General features: G+C 42.2%; 1 protein-coding gene across 2 annotated transcripts in view; it reads left to right on the top strand.

Annotated features, from left to right (window-relative positions):
• The window catches only part of RELN (reelin), a 557,181-nt gene that overhangs the window by 481,669 nt on the left and 55,163 nt on the right, over positions 1 to 20,349 (top strand). For both annotated transcript variants that reach the window (XM_059725849.1, XM_059725848.1), the window contains exons 41-46: positions 4,863 to 5,092; positions 6,888 to 7,108; positions 8,392 to 8,539; positions 14,001 to 14,259; positions 15,714 to 15,963; positions 18,114 to 18,282. In XM_059725849.1, the coding sequence (XP_059581832.1) occupies positions 4,863 to 5,092; positions 6,888 to 7,108; positions 8,392 to 8,539; positions 14,001 to 14,259; positions 15,714 to 15,963; positions 18,114 to 18,282 (1,277 nt within the window). The remainder of the gene's footprint in view (positions 1 to 4,862; positions 5,093 to 6,887; positions 7,109 to 8,391; positions 8,540 to 14,000; positions 14,260 to 15,713; positions 15,964 to 18,113; positions 18,283 to 20,349) is intronic.

The following is a 20,349-nucleotide window of genomic DNA, read 5'->3' as shown; positions in this document are numbered from 1 at the left end:
CCATTGTCGCTCTCCCCTCTGACCTTAACCCAGAGACTTTCAACAGGCCTATCTCCAGTTTCATACTGGAGCTCTGAGCAATCATATGACTGTTTGACATAAAGCTTAACTCCTTGTCCTCTTCTCCCCTGCTTGTTCTTCCTGAACACTTTATAGCCATGTATGACAGTGCTTCAGTCATGTGAGCTATCCCAAGTCTCTGTTATTCCAAACACATCATAGTTCTGTGATTGTACAAGGACTTCTAATTCCTCCTGCTTGTTTCCCAGGAGCTGTGCATTCAGGTGCAGACATCTGAGGTAACCAGCTGATTGCCCTACTTTCTCAGGAAGAATGAAGAGACCTCCCCTGTTGCCCCCTCCTGCTTGTGCTATGTGAAATATTTTATTTTATATGACATCCTATAAGGCTAAGTACAGATATTTGAAAAGCCCAAGCCTGAATTGATTCAATCTTTGCAGGTTAATCTAAGCTGCATAGATTGAACCAACAAGCAAGTTAATACACATTCACTTTTGATTTCAGAAATGCAGCCACATGCCCACAGTGGCTCAGAATGAGTCCTCCCTTCCCTTTGCCAATGGCCCGAAAGCTGGAGGAAAGCTGAGCTGGAGGGGGAGGGGGCATGGCCAGGCCCCAGCAGGCTGAGTATGATTGGTTTAAATCCTCAACCTGGTCTGCAGGGACCCTAGCCAGGCTGTGCCTGGACAGGAAAGGGGGAAGCAGCCCTTGCCAGGCTTCTCCCCGAGCAGTGGGGGGACATGGCCAGCAGTGGCTGACCCAGGCAGTGTCTCAGGTGAAGGCAGGGAGGGAGGGGACTTAAACCCCCCTGCCTCCCCTCTCCCACAAGCACAGAACCCCAGCAGGGGTCTGCCCAGCTTGTGCCCCCTGCTCACAGCTCAGCATAGCCCAGGACCCCCAGAACCTCCCACCCAGCCAGGGGGCAATCCTGCTGGACCCTCCCAGCCTCTGAGATGGGGGTTTCACTTGGGGCAGCCTTAGAGCAAAGGCCAGATCAGGGGGTGGGAGGGGAGCGAAACTGGCCCCAAGTCCAGGTGGGGACATGCACAGAGGGCGCTCATCCTGGATGTGAGGCCTGCCGAGCAGAGGGACCCAGGTTGGGAGGGGTGGGGAAGGGGCTGGAGTATGTATCCATGCTAGCCCAGAGCAAAGCCAAGCCAAGCTGATCATGCAGCTCCTGCCCAGTGGCCCCTTCTAATTGCTGGAGAGTGGCACCTGGGCCAGCTCTGGCCCCCACAGCAGCCTGCATAGAACAGGCATGCCCCAGCAGCTCCTGGAGCTTGTTGTCTTGCGCCTGGACAACAAGGACACCAAAAAGCTGGGCAGTGTGATGCTGGAGGCCAAGCCGGGCCAGGCACTGGGCTCCTTCACAGGCCCCAAGGTGGATGAGTGCAAGGGCTCCCCAGGCAACAAGAAGGAGATTGCCACACCCACTACCACCACATGGCATTTGCTGGATGACCTCAGCCCTAAGTGCTAACATTCGCTGTCCGCCGGACCACCAGGCACCGAACTGGGAGCGCTCTCACTCTTCACCTACCCAGCAGCGGTACAGCACAGCTCCATGTACCAGGTGCCTGACTCAGGATGCTACCCCTACAGCTTCCCTGCCACCACCACTGTCTGCCCATCCAGTGGCCGACCACAGTTCAGCGGTGCAGGCAGCATGGGCAGTACCTACTATTGCTATCAGGTGGGCCCCCCTGACAGCAGTGGCAGTGGTGGGGAAGTCATAGGGGTGTGCCCCACACCTGGTACACAAGGCTGTGCTGCACTGCTGCTATGCCACCAGGTAGTTGAAGAGTGAGCAGGATGCACCCAACTCAGTGCCTGGCAGACCAGGGCACAGCAGGTAGTAGTGCTTAGGGCTGAGGCCATCCAGCAAGTACTGTGCAGCAGTGGTGATGGGTGCATCCGGCTCCTCCTCACTACCCGGGGAGCCCTTGTGCCCATCCACCTTGGAGCCTGTGAAGGAGCCCCGTGTCTGGCCTAGCTTGGCCTCCAGAATTATACTGCCCAGCTTCTTGGCACTCTTGCCCAGCTCCAGGTGCTGGTAGGTTGAGACCACACTATGCACGCCACTGTGTGGGCCAGGGCTGGGGCCAGCCTGGGTGCTGCTCTCCAGCAAGTAGAAAGGGCCAGCTGCCAGGTAGGAGCTGCTCCCCAAGCTGCATGCTCAGCCTGGCTCAGTTCTGCCCTAGGCTTGTGTGGACACATACTCCAGCTCCTTCACTGCACCTCCCCCCACCCCCCTGCCTGTGTCCTTGTGCCCAGCAGGGCTCACATCCAGGATGGAGCTGCCACTGCCGCAATCTGTGCATGTCCCCACCTGGACTTGGGGCCAGTTTCACTCCCCTTCCTCCCCCCAATCTGGCCTATTGTGCCTGGGCTGCCCCAAATGAAACCGCCACCCCAGCAGCTTGGAAGGTACAGCAAGATCACCCCCTGCCTAGGAGCAGGACTCTGAGGGTCCCAGGCTGTGCTGAGCCATGAACAGGGAGAAAAAGTCAGGCATACCCTAGCTAGGGTCCCATGCCTTTGGGAGAGAAGAGGCAGGGGGGTTTATCCCCCTCTGCCTGAGCCTACTGTGCCACACCCCTGCCCCCTCCACTCCAGCAGGGAAAAGTCTGGTAGGGGCTGCTCAGCCCCCCCCAGGCAGACCAGGCTGCATCCCTAGCTGGGTTTCCCACCCCCACCCCCTTGTCAGCCAGCCCTCAGTGCTCCAAATAGGAAGCTGCTCTGCTCGAGGAGACACCACAGCACAGCCCAGGGCTGCAAAGCATCCTGGGATGCTGGGGGACTGATTTAACTTGAACCAGGAAGGAGTCTCTGACAGAAGTTCCATAAACTGGTTTGACCCAAATCAGTTACGTCTGATACTACATTCAACCAGGTTGATCTTAAACTAGTTTTGCCCATTTTGAAACTGGTTTATATGCACTGAACTTCTGTTCTGTTACAGGTTTAAACCAGTTTCTGATCACTTAAACTGGTTTAGGTGTAACCTCTGTCCCTAGCCTGATTGAATAACAATTCTGATTCCATTCAGAATAGTTAAAACTATGTCTTTATACCTGTCACCTTAACATAAATGGTTTGGACTGAAAGAACACTTTTATACAGGTAGAGAGAGATCAGATCATTTATCGTTATGGGCTTGTCTTAACAAGTTTTAGTAGCTTTAGGAAACTACAACTTAGAATTTTTAAGCATATTAGTATAACAACTGAGCATATAAGATTTCTACTATTCTTTGTGTTTGGGATCCCACAACAACAATTAGTGAGTTTTTTAGCAGACCTGAGCTATGTTTCTAGTTTGGCCTAAAAAGCAATTCTTATCCTAATTATAATACTGTTTTCAGTGCTGCCTCTTAGGCCTGGATAGGATAAATATGAAAAACAGGTAATGAATACCAACTATGAATAAAAGATTGAAATGATATGGTACACTCCTTTCAGAGCAATTCCTGTGGTGTAAGTCCTTCTGTTTTTGGAGCATTCCAGCATAGAAAACCACAATGTGCTTAAGGATAATTTAACTAACAATGAATGTTTGCATATTTTGTGCATTTTAAATGCCTGTTCTCTCTGTCACTGTGTTTAGTTCAGTGGTTCTCAACCTTTTTATACTAAAGGTATCCCTTGAAAAATGCCAGCTCTTATTTTTCACTCATTTTTTACTACAAGAAAAATAGAACAATGCTTCTGTTGCAAAGAACTCAGAAGTCCCACAACAGGAATGTTTTTAACACTATGGATTCCTATATGAAATCTCTGGGTTTATCTTGTGAATCATGTTTGTATACCTACCAGTACTAACATGACATGGTACCCCACAGTAACCTTGAAAGAATCCCAAGGCACCCCCTGAGTACTGCAGCACCTGATTGAAAACCACTGGTCTAGTACATTCTCCAAAAAAAGTAGTACCATAGCTGTTGCAGTTGCTTTGGACATGCTGTTAGGGGCAGCAGATCTCTTTTGCTTTTGCTTAATTAGAAACAAGTTTTGCTCTTGCCAAAATCTTTATGCATCCAATTAATTTCTTATAATAGCAACGCTTGATTTGACTATGATGATCCAGATGTTGATATGCCCTTCAACAGGTGGATAGGAGGGCAGTGATAAAAGGACCTCCCCTCTGTTTTGTGCCCTACGTGTAACAGCCATTTATTATTTCAGTCCTCTAATTTGAGTTCCAGGGGCATACATTAGCACAGGGGTGTCAAACTCATCTGGCCCTGCAGGCCAGTTGATGGTGCAGATCTGGTCTACAGGCCAGATCAAACTCCCAGCCTCCCTTTCTCCTCCCTGCCCCCCACATGCTAGATCCAGTATGTGGTACCTGCTCCAGGACCCCCACTACATGCAGTCTGGTCTGGTCTGGGATCCACACTGCAGATGGCACCCCCACACACACCAGTCCAGGACTGCGCCACACACAGCACCTGCTCCAACCATTCCAGGATCCACTCTGCATGAGGGTTCCTGGTTGCCACCTGCAGCATGGGTTCTCGATCAGGCACACAGGACTGGCCCAGCGCATGGCGTTTAGGGCAACTCAGATGACGGTCACCACCACAGGCTGAATGTTGGGGCTTGGCAGGCTGGATCCAACCAATGGGTTATATCTCTGAGAGCCCTGCATTAACCTAAGGGGCACAGCAAAGATGTTGAACCACAGTACTCTTAAACATACCCTTAAAGAAAAAAGCAAGAAACCCACTAGGCTGCCTACCTGAGCTCCCATGGACAAGCAAAACTCTATATTGTATGAAATGCAGAAGGAAGGACTATGGCACTGTGTAATATCTTTTTATTGTATTTCTTTTACTCTAGATCAATATTGGATGCACCACAGACAGCTCATCTGCTGACCCAGTGAAGCTTGAATTCTCACGAGACTTGGGGGCAACCTGGCACATGCTTCTGCCACTCTGCTACAGCAGTAGCAGCCATCTCAGCTCGCTATGCTCCACTGAGCATCATCCAAGTAGCACGTACTATGCTGGTACAACTCAGGGCTGGCGAAGAGAGGTAATTCACTTTGGAAAACTGCACCTATGTGGGTAAGTGACTTCTAATTCTGCCAAGGACTTTTTATTTTTAGTTAATTTTCTATCCAGCATTTTCTCCAAGAAACATATCAATTCATGAAAACCAATCTAGTCTCATATCTTTTCTTAAACAGCCTCTAACACTTGGATAGTTCACAGAAATGTATAAGTCTCAGTAACACACCTAAATGTACATTACTGCACTCTTTCTGAAAGTGAAGGATTTTGATCCGGCTACATCTCACATTTTACATCTTGAAGCATGAAGACTGATTGTACTTGGGATCATAGCTTAGCTACTGTAGTACAACTGTAGATATTTCCATTTATCTATGTGTCTGATTTTATATGGATGCTTACTAGGATGTGTGAGATTAACTTATATCAGTGATTGTTACAGCAGTACCTTGGATTGGAAAGACAAAGTAAAATGGCTCAGATCTCCTTAAGTCCTCTCTCACTATAGATCTCTAGGACAAAGAGGCATGCAGTAATTCATCAAAAGTATTCTTGCATTTGAGGTCATAGAAATACTTGACTTAGTGCAGGAAGAGGTATTAAATAGTTCTTTCCAGCTCTAATGTTACTATGGCTTTATGGTCACAATTGATTGATCAAAGAAGATCAAATATTAATAAATATCCAGCAAATAAAAGTAGGGTCAGAGGGATGGCTTTGAATTATTCTCTCAAGAAACAATATGTGTTTTGGTAATATCTTTTATTGGACTAACTATGTAGTTGGGAGAGATGTTAGGTAAGTTTTCTGACACAAAATGCAGCAAGCTTTCTGACACAATGGCAGCAAGCTTCTTAAACTTGGCCTGTAGTCCCTATTACCTCCAGAGAGCAAGAGAGTACCAAGTGTACAAAGTTTATACACAGCACCTGGCCAGGGAAACTCATTGCAAGCTTCAGAGGTTCCCCTAGCTCAGTTTCCCCATGCATAGTACCCTTATTTCACCATACCTGTGGGAAAGCATGAACTGGAAAATGTTTTCTAAACATAAACTTGTCTAACATCTCTCCCAGCTGTATAGCTGCTTCAGTAAATGATCGTACTAAACAAATCCCAATTTCACGTATTCTCTGGACAGTTAGGGGTACAACATTACAACAACACTACTGTTATTCTCTCAAAACCACATTTCTATTTAATTTGTTCTCCTTCCTTCTCATATCCTGTTATTCCTTATATGCAGCATGGATATGTTTAGTACTGATAATACAAATTAAAATGGCAAGTCAACACTCCAAGGAGTTTACAATTTAACTTAACAACTTGTAACATCAATTGCTTTTAAGAATGAGCTATATGAAAACAGGTTGAATATCTGTTGACATCTCCTATTATGTTTTCATTCCTCCTAATTTAAGGTGATATTGTGTAACCCTTCTTCTACAGCTGGCTTATTGTGACTAATTGTGAAATAAGATGTCACTGAACATGAGCAGGTGGAGCAAATCTGGTTCTTAGATGTTTAATTAAAACAAAAGTAAAGCCACCCAAGTCCAATAACATACTCTCTGAAACTGGTGGAGTGGAGGATGCTCAAATTTGAAATCCTAGTTCAAGTCCTCCTTTAATTATTTTTAAGGATGGTAACTAGTGGATCAGATTCCTTGGTTTCCTGTAAATAAGTTTGCACTGAATATGAGTATAGTGGCATACTGAATATTGAAGCTAATGGACATGTCTGGCCACTTTTAGCAAATATATTCAGTGAGTTAGTTTAACAAGAAACCCATTGTACTTTCTTATGCAATTGATTTCTGTTTGTCTTGGATGTACTATATATCTTTTTCAGATCAGCAAGATTCAGATGGTACCAGGGATTTTATCCTGCTGGGTCACAACCAGTAACTTGGGCTATTGATAATGTCTACATTGGCCCACAGTGTGAGGAGATGTGTAATGGTCATGGCAGCTGTGTCAATGGAACTAAATGTATCTGTGATCCAGGCTATTCTGGTCCCACCTGTAAAATAAGCACCAAGAATTTGGACTTTCTCAAGGATGATTTTGAAGGTATCTCTTTGATTGTATGAACTCATCACAGCTATTTCTATTTACCCTCCTTCTGGGAACACCCAATTAAAGAGATCAAAAATCCTAAGGTCAAATCTTTCTCCCTTTCCTAAGTCTGTCTAGTTTATATCAATAGGACTCTTCAGTTAGAGCTGGGTGACACATTATAAACTAACTGATACACAGAAGCATGCGCTTTCATATGCAACAACGTACTTCATCAGAAGTTATGAGTAAAGCGAGTAAAGTGGTCAGGATTTGGCCCTTAACCAATATTTATGACAACTGGATGTTTCTGACAGCACTTTTTATGGCACTTCCTGCTATTTTCTAACCTATGGCTGCAGAAACACACATTCTCCACTGGAATTCAGTTTTCTGAAACTCTACAGCTAGAAAAGCAATTCATTTTTTCACAGTAATGGATACACAGAATTGCTGGCAAGGGAAATCTAAGTGAATTCACTGAAAACTGTGAATACATCATTAAAATTAATGTTGTCTGCTGGTAATAATATTAGTTCATACACTCAGATATAGAATAAATTAAAATGAGATGACCAGAGGACTTCGTAGCAGGGTAGTCTATTACTGCACAGGGATTCTGAGTTAATGATATAAGTACTGTAAAATTCCTCAGCAGAAGCCTTAGAAAACCAGACTGTATCTTTCAACTTTCCAGTAATTTAAGGAAAGGCACAAAAACTCCAATTGAGAAGCACCAGCCCCTGAAATGAGACGCACTAAACAACACTATTACTATCATGTAGCCCTCCATTACATACTTCTTTCATTTCCCTCCATTGTGGTACTGCCTCCCATTCTCCCTTAAATACCAATCCCTTGACAACATGGGTTGAATGAAGCTTGCCATCAGGTAGGCCTGCAGACTGATGGACCCTGATCATAATAAGTAGGAGTAGGAGTCTCATGCCACATGCCTCAGGATTCTTTCTCCTCACCCAACAAAAGACAAAATGCAAGTTTCTTCATTTAGAACACAAAATACAAGTTTTAGTTAAAATAGTATTTACAAACCAAATTCCTTCCATCATATTTGTCACTCTTCATTTCAAACTTAGCCAACTGTTACCTGCCATTTGGTACATGACACTCACCTGTTTCCCAGTAGTGTTGGATGTTTTTATGTAATCTAAATAAAAATGTAGGAAAGCCATCAGGCTTCTTTGAGTTACGTTTATTTAGCTTATTTTTGGAGGAAATTGTTATAGTAAGAGTGCCTCAGGATAAATCCTAAATATATACATGTGTTGTGTACTCAGGTCAGCTAGAATCTGATAGGTTCTTGCTGGTGAGTGGTGGAAAACCATCAAGGAAGTGCGGTATCCTGTCTGGTGGAAACAACCTCTTCTTTAATGAAGATGGCTTGCGTATGCTGATGACTCGAGACATGGATTTGTCCCAGGCAAGGTAACACAGTTCTAACAGTCTTCCACAATTCTGTTGTGACAATAGCTGAGCAATTCTTTGTATTATGTTTCTAGGGTGATAGAGAGCTGATATAGTTATATCAGAGTAAATCCTTTAGTCTTTACTCAGGCAAACTCCCATTTTAAATCGGTAGGCATTTAAGTCAAAGGTAGTTCTCTGTGGGTAAGAGCTGTAGTATTTGACCCAGCATCCTTTGAAGTTTGTTTATATGGAAAATATTTTCCTTTCTTGGTGAAATTGGTTTGGTATCATGTGCTCTCCTTATTTTTCATTTTTGTAGCATTATGAATGCTTAAAGTAGGAGCATCAGTTTCTAGTGTAGCTGTTATAGTCATCATTGTGTAATTCCTTAATTTATGAAACTTAATTTCTTCTTATTGCACACATTTGCTTCCAGTAATTCACTGAGAAATTCCAATCAAACTGTCACCGGCTACATTGAGCACAGCCATTTAGAAACAAATATGGCCTGCAGAGAACATATTTAATGAGAGCACATGTCTAAAGTGTTAACCAAGCAAAAACATACATACATACATAATACATACATACATAGTAGTAGTAGTAGTAGTAGTAGTAGTATGTAGCAATTTTTGGTCATACCCAGGACCTATACACACACACACACACACACACACACATATATAAAGCTGTGTCAATATGTATATGTGTATATATGTGTGTGTGTGTGTGTATACATACATGTATACACACATATATACATATAATTATACACATATATGTATATAATTATATATATATAGAATCTATATATATATATCTATACATATACACATATACACATAGATAGATAGATAGATAGATAGATAGATAGATAGATAGATAGATAGATAGATATGTGTGTGTACACATACACACGTACACACACACATATATATGCCTCGCTGCAGCAGGGAGCTAGACCGGGACTCCGTGCTGGTAAGTAGAGGGCGGGGGAAGGAGGGCTTGAGGAGGGGGGAGGGGACCATGGGGGGACCCCTGCCAGGCCCCCTCTCCTGCCTGCCCCCCCAGCCCCACTGATCACCCCTCGACCCCCACCCACTGTTCCAGCCCCCCCCCCCCATGGCTGCCCCACCCACCCCAGCTCCCAGCTCTTTAAAAAAACCCCACTCACTGGGTGCTGCTAGGTGGGGGTTGTGATTCCTGCTGCCCCCCACTGCCCTGCACTGAATGGGGGGCTCTGCCACAAGCCACCCAACCCCTGCCCACTGTCCCACCCCACGCCCATGGCTGCCCTGCCCACCCCAGCTCCCGGCTCATTAAAAAAAAAAGAAAACAAGCCCTATACTCCCCAGCTGCTACAGCATCCTTGGAGCTTCTGGGGGGTCATGATAGAGACCCCCACACAGTGCGGGGCAGCAGGGATTGCACCCCTGCCTGGCAGGAGCCAGTGAATGGGGGCTTTTTTTTTAAAAAAAGAACCAGAAGCTGGGGCAGGTAGGGCAGCCATGTCGGGGGCTGGGAGAGGAGACAGGGGTTGGGTGGCTTGTGGCAGAGCTCCCCATGCAGCGCGGGGCTGTGGGGGCAGCAGGGATCCCCTCCTTCCCCCCAGCCTGGCAGCTTATGGACATGGCTCAGGGTACTGTCATCCCACTAGCATGCACCCTCAAATGAAACCAGGCCAGGTCTTGCTGTCACCTCCGGCTCCCAGCACCACATAACAGAGCTCCACACCCTTGGGCTGGGCCAGGTCCTGTCTGACCGGCCCTCATGCTGTCAGCTGAGCCCAGCTCCATGGGGCAGAACCCAGCCTGACCCTGGGGCACGCAGCTCCAGCATGCGGTGCCAGGAGATGTGGGTGACAGCTGGACCCATCCTAGTTATGCCCAAAGGTGTGCACCAACAGGATGACACTGCCCTGCACCATGTCCAGCCACCGATTCTGGGGCAGTGCCACACTGCCGGGGGTGTGTGCCAGGAGTGAGCATGAGAGCCCTGATGGCTGCTGCTGCTGCAGGGGGCACTTTGCATCATGCGGGGAGCTGGGTGAGGGACCCACCCCTCCTACCCTACCCCTCTCCCCTACCCCTGCAGCCCCTCCACACCCACATCCCTAGATACCAGGGACGGAGCCTGGGTCCAGTCCACTGCTCCAGCCTTGCCCTGTTCCTGTTTGCTCCAGCATGCTGAGGCATCTCTCCGGAGGACTAAGCTTCTGGGTGCTTCAGGGGGCTGCTTTTTTCAGTGTGTTTTTTTTATATACCAGGATTTCCTGGTATCAAAATTAGAGTCCATGCTGCAAACATGCAGCACAAGGAACATTTTTTCATCCCCAGTGTACCTCTTATAGATTTCATAGATTTCATAGACATTAGGGCTGGAAGGGACCTCGGAAGATCATCAAGTCCAACCCCTGCCCCAGGGGCAGGAAGTCAGCTGGGGTCACAGGATCCCAGCAAGATAAACATCCAATTGACTCTTAAAGGAATCCAGAGTAGGTGCTTGCACCACCTCTGGCAGCAGTCTGTTCTACTTCTTGGGGGCTCTTGTGGCATCTCAAACTGGTATGAGATGCCACAACATGCATGTGCTCAGTTGTCTGGTTGCATGCATGCATACATGCATACATGCATACATAGGTTTGCTTTATTTATATAGTAAACCAATGCAAAAGTTAATTGTCTGCAAATCAGAACAACTAGTTTTCTGATTCATTCAGTATCTAAGTTTATAGTGCTTAAATTACTTTTTTTGATCAGCTGCATTTTTCCTCATTTGTTCACTGACTTGTAGTACACCATTCTTCTACTCCTTATGCAAGACTTGTCTAATACTCTTAGCAAATCATATTTTAATATGTTCTTTATCTCTTTTTTGGCTTGTAGTCCTCATTAGCACAAATGCTTTAAATAGTGACACTATTGCACAGCTTCATAGTGCACAGTGGTACTTAATTACTAACTGTTACATTTTTAGAGAAATAATAAGCCATGGCTTTAGGTGGACTGCCACTAACATCTAATATCACAGGCATTAATATTTAATTTCCAAAGTTCTTCAAAGCAAATGTGTTTTTACAGCTTGGTAAACACAAACATCAATACCCTTTCAGGAATGTGTTTGTTTACCGTGTTCTGAAATTAACACTGTTTTACCACAGATACAAGAGTCCTGTGAGATGCCCCATCACTCTAAAAACACAATATATTTTCCTTTTCTCTCACGTTCAAAGAATAGTCAGTTATCCCTTCTCCGTGGTAGGCCCTAATGGATTTGCATACATTGACCTCAAGGTGTTATATGTAAAATCCTAATTTCCTTCAAGACTGGAGATGAATGAATGCTATGCTAATGAAAGAAAAACAGGGCAGTGTGTTTAATATTTTAATGTATGCAATGGAAAAATTGTTGGCAAATAATTGCTTCCTTTCTTACCCTCTTTGAATAAAGCCACAGTGTACACTGCAGAGTCATTTCTAATATCCATTTTTAGCTTTCCACAATTAATATAATGGAAGTTTGTTAATAGTTAGCTTCACCAGCTTCCCACTAAACTCTGAAACAGATTCCTCCATAATATAAATGAACCAAATCCCACTGAGATCATTAGTAGTTATGTCAGTTTATGCCAGGGATTAATTTGGCACTCTGAAAGTGGGAGTTCCCAACAGATCTTTTAAAGAGAACTGCCAAGGTTAAATGTAAGAGCACTGGGGTCAGTAACCATGTTAAAAGCCTTGTGTATCCTCATGAGAAGATCCCCTGAAAAAAGACAATAGTAATTATGTCTGTGCCAGCAAATAAGTCTTAGTGGTTAGGAAGGTAAGACTTGTTATACAAGATCTGATCAGTGGTCTGTCTTGTCAGCATCCTGTCTGCAAAAAATTCAATATGAAATAGTCATAAATTAGTGGATAAAACAGATTTTATAGTGGATAAAAACAGATTTAAAAATATATATATTGTCAGAATCAGCGTGGGCTTCATCCTCGCCAGTTCTCTGAGTACAATCTAAATAGATCCAGTTGTACTACATGTCCAGACACTTCTTTGGTGTCTATTGGTGTTGCATCTAAAGGCAAACTTTTGGTTTTGCAGTTAAAAATAGATACATTTTTTCTCAAAGATATTTTATGGCATGGGAAAAAGGTTAGTTAAAATTTACTCTGCAAAAAAAAAGAAATCTATCTTCACTTTTGATTACTGCTATCTCTTGAAAGATTTACTGATGAGTTATTCAAAATAAAAAGAGAAAAGAATAACAAGCTATAAGCAGGGTAGATTCCAACAGGGACAAGGTCACTTGCTTTTTTTTTCCCCTTTGAATTACTTGATCAGTGTCAAAGAAGAGAAACTATAGGAATACAAAGACCCACCGGCTGTAAATCCAACCCTTTAAAGTTGATATGTTAGTAGGTCCTCGGTGTTGTTTTACAGCACTAGTAATATATTTCCCTGGGACACAGTTTGACATGATGTATATTGAAAGGAGCTATTTTTGGTAAGAATAGAAACTGACAATACTAAGGAGCACTTGAATTAATTGACTCATTAGTAAGGTATTTTGTAGAAGCTTTCCCTCAAAAGTCTTCCTGCCCTGCAAATTTACCGGAAGATCAAAACAAAACCAGTTCTCTAATACAAACCTTGTTACAGTGTTTCATTATACTATCAGGCATCCAGTACTAAAGTGATGATAATTAGCACTGTTAAAGCACTTTACATTTTTACAAAACACTGTGCAAACATCAATTAATATTCACAATACCCATGTGAGGTTGATGAGTAAATATCAATGTAACCTCTGTTTTTCTTCAGTTCCCCACATATGTGATTGTAATCTTCCTTACCCCAGAGGAAGGATTCCCAAAATTCTTACAAGTCTGTTGTTCCTTCTTCAAAATGGTTTCTTAGAAATTTAATGAAATCTTGGTCCCATTAAAGTCCCCGAGAGAGTTTTGCCAGGGACCTCATATAGAGGACTACTCCTACACCAGTTTATTTAAAGCAATGTGGCTTTAAATTAAGTTTTCAGTGATGAGTCAATGAATGAAAACACCCTTTCTTGTAAGTTCAGAAGAGAAACATGTCTCACTTCCAATTTTTATCAGGTTTTGTCAAAATGAGAAACTGTTCAAGCAGGATAGAAAACTATCAGCTTCTTCTGGAAGGTTACCAACACAGTGAATTTTTGCCCTGTGGCCTATGAAAAGGAAGACAAAAGTCCTTCCTTAAGCTGAGTCTTTCTTCTAGCAGAGAAACACTGGGCTAGACAGTGAACAGGAATATGCATATTTGTTGAAGGTAGTCTAGGCTGGCAAGTGGTTTTATGTCTACAGATTCAATCTATGCCATTAGACTATTTGGTAAATATTATCCAGGGTTGGGGGATGGGGGAACCAAAACATACTTAGAAGATCTGAGTCCTCTCAAGGTGTTTTATGAAGAGATGTGTTACAGTAATTGTCAACAATGTTAGATTTGTGCAGTTCTTCATGAGACTGGGATGCGGCAAGGGAGTTCCAGACCCCAGAAGCCAACCTGTACTTCTACAATATTCACTTAATGGGGGCCTCACATGGAGCCTGCTTCAAGAATTCCTCTTCAGTAATTCAAGCAATATAGGCCGATACATTGCCATGGAAATTCCCCTGAAGGCCCGTTCCAGCTCCACTCGTCTCCGCTGGTGGCAACCATCTGAGAATGGGCATTTTTACAGCCCATGGGTAATTGATCAGGTAATTCATCTTTTGTACTTTAAAATATGACCTCACATTGTCCTCAGGCTCAGTATTTCCACTGTGCTTATATTTGTTCCTTTACTCGTTCTTCCTAGAAAACCTTTGGAATGATATTTTAGAAACACAAAAATGCAGCAAAACCATTTATCAAAATTAATGTGTCGGAGTGTTTGTGCTTTTAATATGTTGCTATCTTGTTGGGTACAAATATCCATATCAATACTAGAGAGTTTTTTGACACTTGGATAAAGCCAACTTGTTAAGATTAGAGCTAAGTGTAATATGTAAAATATATATCAGCACCCGCTCAAATTTGAAAACCCCCACATTCAGGGATGCCCATATATGGAGTTTGTGTTGGCAATTTATAACAAGATGAGTTATTTGTAGAAATTACGTCTGGATCCCTCTTCTAATTTTGAACACAGTGGAAGTTTGGGAGTATCCAGATTTGGGGTTTTCTTCTGTAGAAAGCAATACATTATTTTTTGGTAGTTGTCCAAAACACTCTGTTTACATTTACATCTATATAAATCTGAAATAACCTCACAGTACACAGTGGTATACTATAGTGTAAAGGAAATAGGGACTGTTCCTAGCAGTAATATTATTGAAGTTTGAGGCCAATACTGTAAAACATACAAATATTTTTATATTTAGTTCATTTCTCAAACACCTCAAGGTTGCATTCACAAATTCTAAGATCGCAAAGCTTTCTTTCCTTTCTTTCACATATTGAATAAAAATCCTTTACTTTAATTCCTAGCTCTTTGTTGTTTGCTACTATTGAATGATTGTCAGAACAAACAATATCATAGTGAATTTCAGAAAAATGGATAAGTAATTAATTTCATTCTACATGGAGAGGAAGGGTAGTACACTGACCTTGAAGTCAATGGCAAAACTCCCTTCCCTTTCAAAAGATTTCACCCAAAATGCATGAGGCCATGCTGCCTTTCAGCAGGCAACAGGAAAATTATTGCTGTGGGCATGATTCTGTAAACTTTTTCTTTATGAGAGTAATTTTACTCTCTGGGTAGTCATGTTGAGTCAGTAGTTCAATAGACTATTCATGTGAACAGAATTACTCATCTGTAATAAGCATTTACAAGATCAAGCCCTAGTTTGGCATTCATGCTCTCTTCTCTTCCTTTCAGGTGGCCACCTTTCCAAAATAGTTAACTTTGAGGGGCTGCCTTCTATTTACAGTCTGTCTCTTTCTGATATAACTTATTGATTTCTTCTTTCCTTTTTTTTTCCTTTTTTGAAAATTCTGGATAAATCAATTTCTGATGAATATAGAACAGTCCAGCACTAACAGGGTATGAACTATATCACCAGTAAATTGTTTTCACCTCTAGGATTCTAGTAAATACCTGAGTTTCAAAGAACTTCTGAATTTTATTTTTTCATTCCATGATCTAAGAAAACTGTTCTTCTAATGGTTTCAGATACTTATTGGTGGAAACATCTCTGGTAACACAGTCCTAGAAGATGATTTCACCACACTGGATAGCAGAAAGTGGCTGCTCCATCCAGGTGGAACAAAGATGCCAGTGTGTGGTTCTACTGGAGATGCACTGGTTTTCATCGAAAAAGCTAGCACCCGTTATGTTGTCACCACTGACATTGTGGTTAATGAGGATTCTTTCATGCAAATAGATTTTGCAGCCTCCTGCTCTGTCACAGATTCCTGTTATGGTAAGAGCTTTTTGGTAAATCTCTGTTCTTCTTGTATAGGAGTGTATGGCTACCTATTTTCTGATTCAGCCATCTGTGGCAATAAAGGCTCAGAAATCAAGCAAGGAAACTAGTTGGTTTCTATCAGGAAATTAGAATTTCAGCATTTATTGTTGATGCGTTCATACACCAAACACCAGTACACTTAGCAAAAAGAAGAAGGATTTCTTAACACCTATGAAATGATTAGAAGCAATCAAACAGATTATAAAGAGCCATGAAGTCAATTGACTCCCTCAGCCCTGCCTGAAAAGAAATGCCACTGTTGCTGCCAGGCAGTTGTTTTTAAACTTAGCTTGGAGGAGAAATCAAACCCCAGGGCAAATGTGTCACTGCCCGGCCCTGTATGTGCCTCTGCTCTACTCCACCCATTTCTCCATGCAACTGCTGGAGGGAAAAGATGGAAAAGAAGCAGTAGCCATTTTGCAGTAGCTCCATGGTTCTATCTGGATAGAAACTTAGCTTCCCTGCCAGAAGGCTAAATTTTGCGGGGAAAGGTGTGTGGGGTATGAGAGTAAATCTGGTATGATGCTGAAAACCAGCATATTTTCATGATTTTGCATAATGGGCTTACAAAACCCTTTGCGCTTGATTCTGAATTTATTTATGTTAGGTACATATCAGTATAAATTATTTCTAAGTTATACTGGGGCAAAGTGACATCAGAATTTGGACTTGGGTTTCTACGCATCTTAGATCTCAGTTTAGAGCACTGAACAAGTAGGAGAATCTGTGGGAAAAAATTAATGACTTTGTAATTAAAGACTATATCATAATGCATAATCATGGGGAAGACTTAAGATAATACCTGCATTTCCTAATTTATAAGTGCTTGAATTTGCAACTTAAATAGCATTATTTTAAATTAGAATTTGGAGGAAAGTGTTTGGCTTTAAAGTGGGGCTGGGGGTTGCATGAAATATACCCACACATACACATACATACACAGTCAGCTCCAGGCAATTCCATTGGATTCTGCATAAAAAATGGAAATTGTGTTTTCAGCAAATCCCTAAAGTAGATTAACTGATTTTTTTTTTATTTGAAGCCTCTGGAACCAAGATATTTTAGTCTAGAAATTAACAACTGCCCCATGCATAATAATTACTTTTCATTTGGCATTAAAGCTATTAGAGCATCTCTTAAGTGTCATTTCTGTTAAGTTTAAGAGTACTCTGACAGCTTAGTTATATCTTGGCAAGAAAATATTTCCTTCTTTTTTGTTTTGTCTATTACACTTAACATTTATTTGAACTCATCATTCAATTAGGCAGGAAACTGTGCTTCCAGTCATGATAGAAGGAGGATCCATTTTAGTGAAGATGATTCAATTTTTTAAGAGCGTTTGTCATTGTGGATACTCACTTGTCTCCATGTATTTATATAATTCCTATTTCTGAGTTCAGACATCCAGTGGGACCTATTAGATGATTGTTACTCATGAGGAGGGGGAACAGAAATGGGCCCATTGTCATCAAAAAGCAAATTTACCACCATTATAACTGTAACTACCGTTCTGTTTGCAATTCACCTGGAAATCTTGGCAGCTGGAACTTTAGTTTTAAGTTTCAGTTCTGTGTCTATTGTTACTTCAACTTCATGTAGCCAGTGTGAAGAAATGCACTGACATTTTTTGCAATTTTTTACTTGCTTTTGTAAGAAAAGTTTGTAAATCATAAACTTAAAATAATTTTAATTGCTGATATTCATTATATTTGAATGTATTCATGGATTTAATACAGCTAGGTAATGATATTGAAATATATAACTGAAGTCAACCTAGCTGAAAAACTAAATTGAATATATATATTTTATATGAGAAACTGTAATGATTTAACTAATGTGTACATGCACTCCTGTTTTCCACTGGACAGAAACAGAATTGCTCAATAAGTACTGTCATCAAATGAATTATCTTCAAAATCAGGGGCAGGCCTGACTGCTAAGTTTAAGATGGTCTGGAAACTACCCTTGCTGCTACTGTAAAATTGAGCGGTCCAGATAGGCATCACAGTGACACCAGTGAGGTCTTCAGTGGTCACCAGTTTGTTACAACATACTTACGGAAGCATACCTATTTCTTTATTAACTACTTTTATTCCAATTTTTAGCTATTGAGCTGGAATATTCTGTGGATCTTGGATTAACATGGCACCCCATGTCAAAAGACTGTCTTCCCACTAATGTAGAATGCAACAAGTACCATCTCCAAAGGATTCTGGTATCAGACACTTTCAACAAATGGACCAGGATTACGTTACCTCTACCTCCCTATACAAGGTAAACACATTTTTATATAAAGAAATCTAAATGCATAAGTACCTGAGCAAAAAAAAAAAAATTGCTGTTTGTGTACTGGTTGTATATAGAGTAGTTAGACAGACAAAGAAATGAAAATGATATTAAGTTTCGAGTTTGTAATGCAAAATTACTGTGTTGATTTATCAGTTATTTAAAAAAGGGGAGTGTTGAAGACAATTGACTATCTGCTCTACCATATCCCCATCTATCCTCTCTCTCCATCAATTTATCCCTTTTGTGTATATGTGGAAGTGGTCCAACCTGGGAAAAAGAGAACAATTCAGTGAGGCAACATCGCTCCGAGTTCCCTGATCATCCTGGGAACATGTCCTTGGTTACACCCCATCAGTGAGCGTAGCACACTCCCTGTCCTGTCCCCAGAGAGGTCTGCTGGCCAGTGCAGAGGATCAGATGGAGCCCTGATTCTGGCTCCTTTCCATCCTCTTAGGAGGATCTTTTCTCTAGTGTGTACTAGAGTGGAGTGAATGCCTACAGTCTGGAAAACCCAGAGAATGCACTCGTGTCCAACTTAATAAATGTAAGAGGCCATGAGGCTTCTTGTGCCTTTCAGCATACCCACAGGGAAGCTAAGTACATTCTGACTTTTAGAGGATAATGTAAAGCCATGATTTAAAGAGAGCTATTATGACTTTTCTCAGTACCTCCAGGCAGAAAATTTTATAACAACTGCAACTGTTATCGTTATCCTAATTAATTTCTGGTTGTTTTTGGAGGTTGATGGTTAATTCTATTGTCTAGATCCCCACCTGCTTCCTGTATCTGCTGATATTGGCTCTGAATTTTTGGTTTTAAGTATCATTTTTATGCTTCTTGTTTTTCTGTGAATCCCTTATACTGTTCACATCTATTATGCTTTCATATACTGGCCCATTATCACCTTCATTTCCTTTCAGTACATTCTTTTTGTTTTTAAAGAAACAAATTGTTTTTCATTTTGGGGTTGAGTTTCATGCTGTGCAAAGTATCATTCTGTACTGACAGCACTAAAGTTCTCTATTTGAAAAGGTACCACAAGATGGTCAGGATGAGTTGCCTCACAATATGACTGACTTTTGACCAGTAGCATAAGGAAGGAAAGGAATCGGGGCACCAACCCTGGGGTCAGGGTTATAAAAATACCAGCAGCTATTTTAGCTCAAGCATCTAAATACAACTCCGCATTTCACCTCACCCACCAAAGGGCAATTAAATAGTTCAGGCCCCATTTTATACCATTCATGGTGTAAACTTACACTCTCCAGTCTGTAGGTCCTATGTTGTTGACTTCCCTGCTTTATATTAGGAAGCTCAGGCACTAACAGCAGTGCAGATGTAGCAGCATGCAGCTCAGCCTGGGCTATCTGCCCAAGGATTTACTCAGCTTCTCACATGGGTTTTTCAGTCTGTACTGAGGTCTGTCCTGATGCAGCTCAGGAAATGGTGCCTGTTCTATTTTAAAGCTAATAAGATATGTCTAGGAGTCTCAACAGCAGACATGCCTCAAGCCTGTCTGGTGAGAGAGCTGTGAAGATTGCCATTTGGCACTATCTGCAGTTTCTGTGACTGGGGGCCTTGTTTACCAAGTATTGGGAGCACACACTGATTTCCCTTGAATCATATCTGGATGACAGCTGTATAAACTAGAACTGAGTATCCCCATCTACCATTCTTAATTGTCTAAGGTATCTGGTCCCTTTTCATAGAGTCATTATGATTATAAGATGGCTCACAGCCATGATGCCTACATTGGGTAACCTTATTTGTAAGTTTTAATGTCTGTATTGGCCTCCACTCATTGAGTTATTCTTCTGTGTGGTTTAACATATATGTTCTTTGAAATCTGTGGGCCATGTTTTTACTTTGTTTCATAGATTCATAGACTCATAGATTGTAAGTGCTGGAAGGGACCTCACAAGATTATCAGGTCCAGCCCCCCTGCACTAGGCAGGAAAGACAACTGGGGTCATGTATTTAAAGCTTGTAACGTTTAAGACCTAAAGGGATTCTCAGGATGACGTCATGAATGGCAGTGCTCCCTAAACTGAA

Source organism: Alligator mississippiensis, chromosome 4 (assembly GCF_030867095.1).
Source record: "Alligator mississippiensis isolate rAllMis1 chromosome 4, rAllMis1, whole genome shotgun sequence".
Taxonomy (NCBI): domain Eukaryota; kingdom Metazoa; phylum Chordata; order Crocodylia; family Alligatoridae; genus Alligator; species Alligator mississippiensis.
Note: the sequence above shows the minus strand (reverse complement) of the source record. Positions and strands in the feature narration are given on the sequence as shown.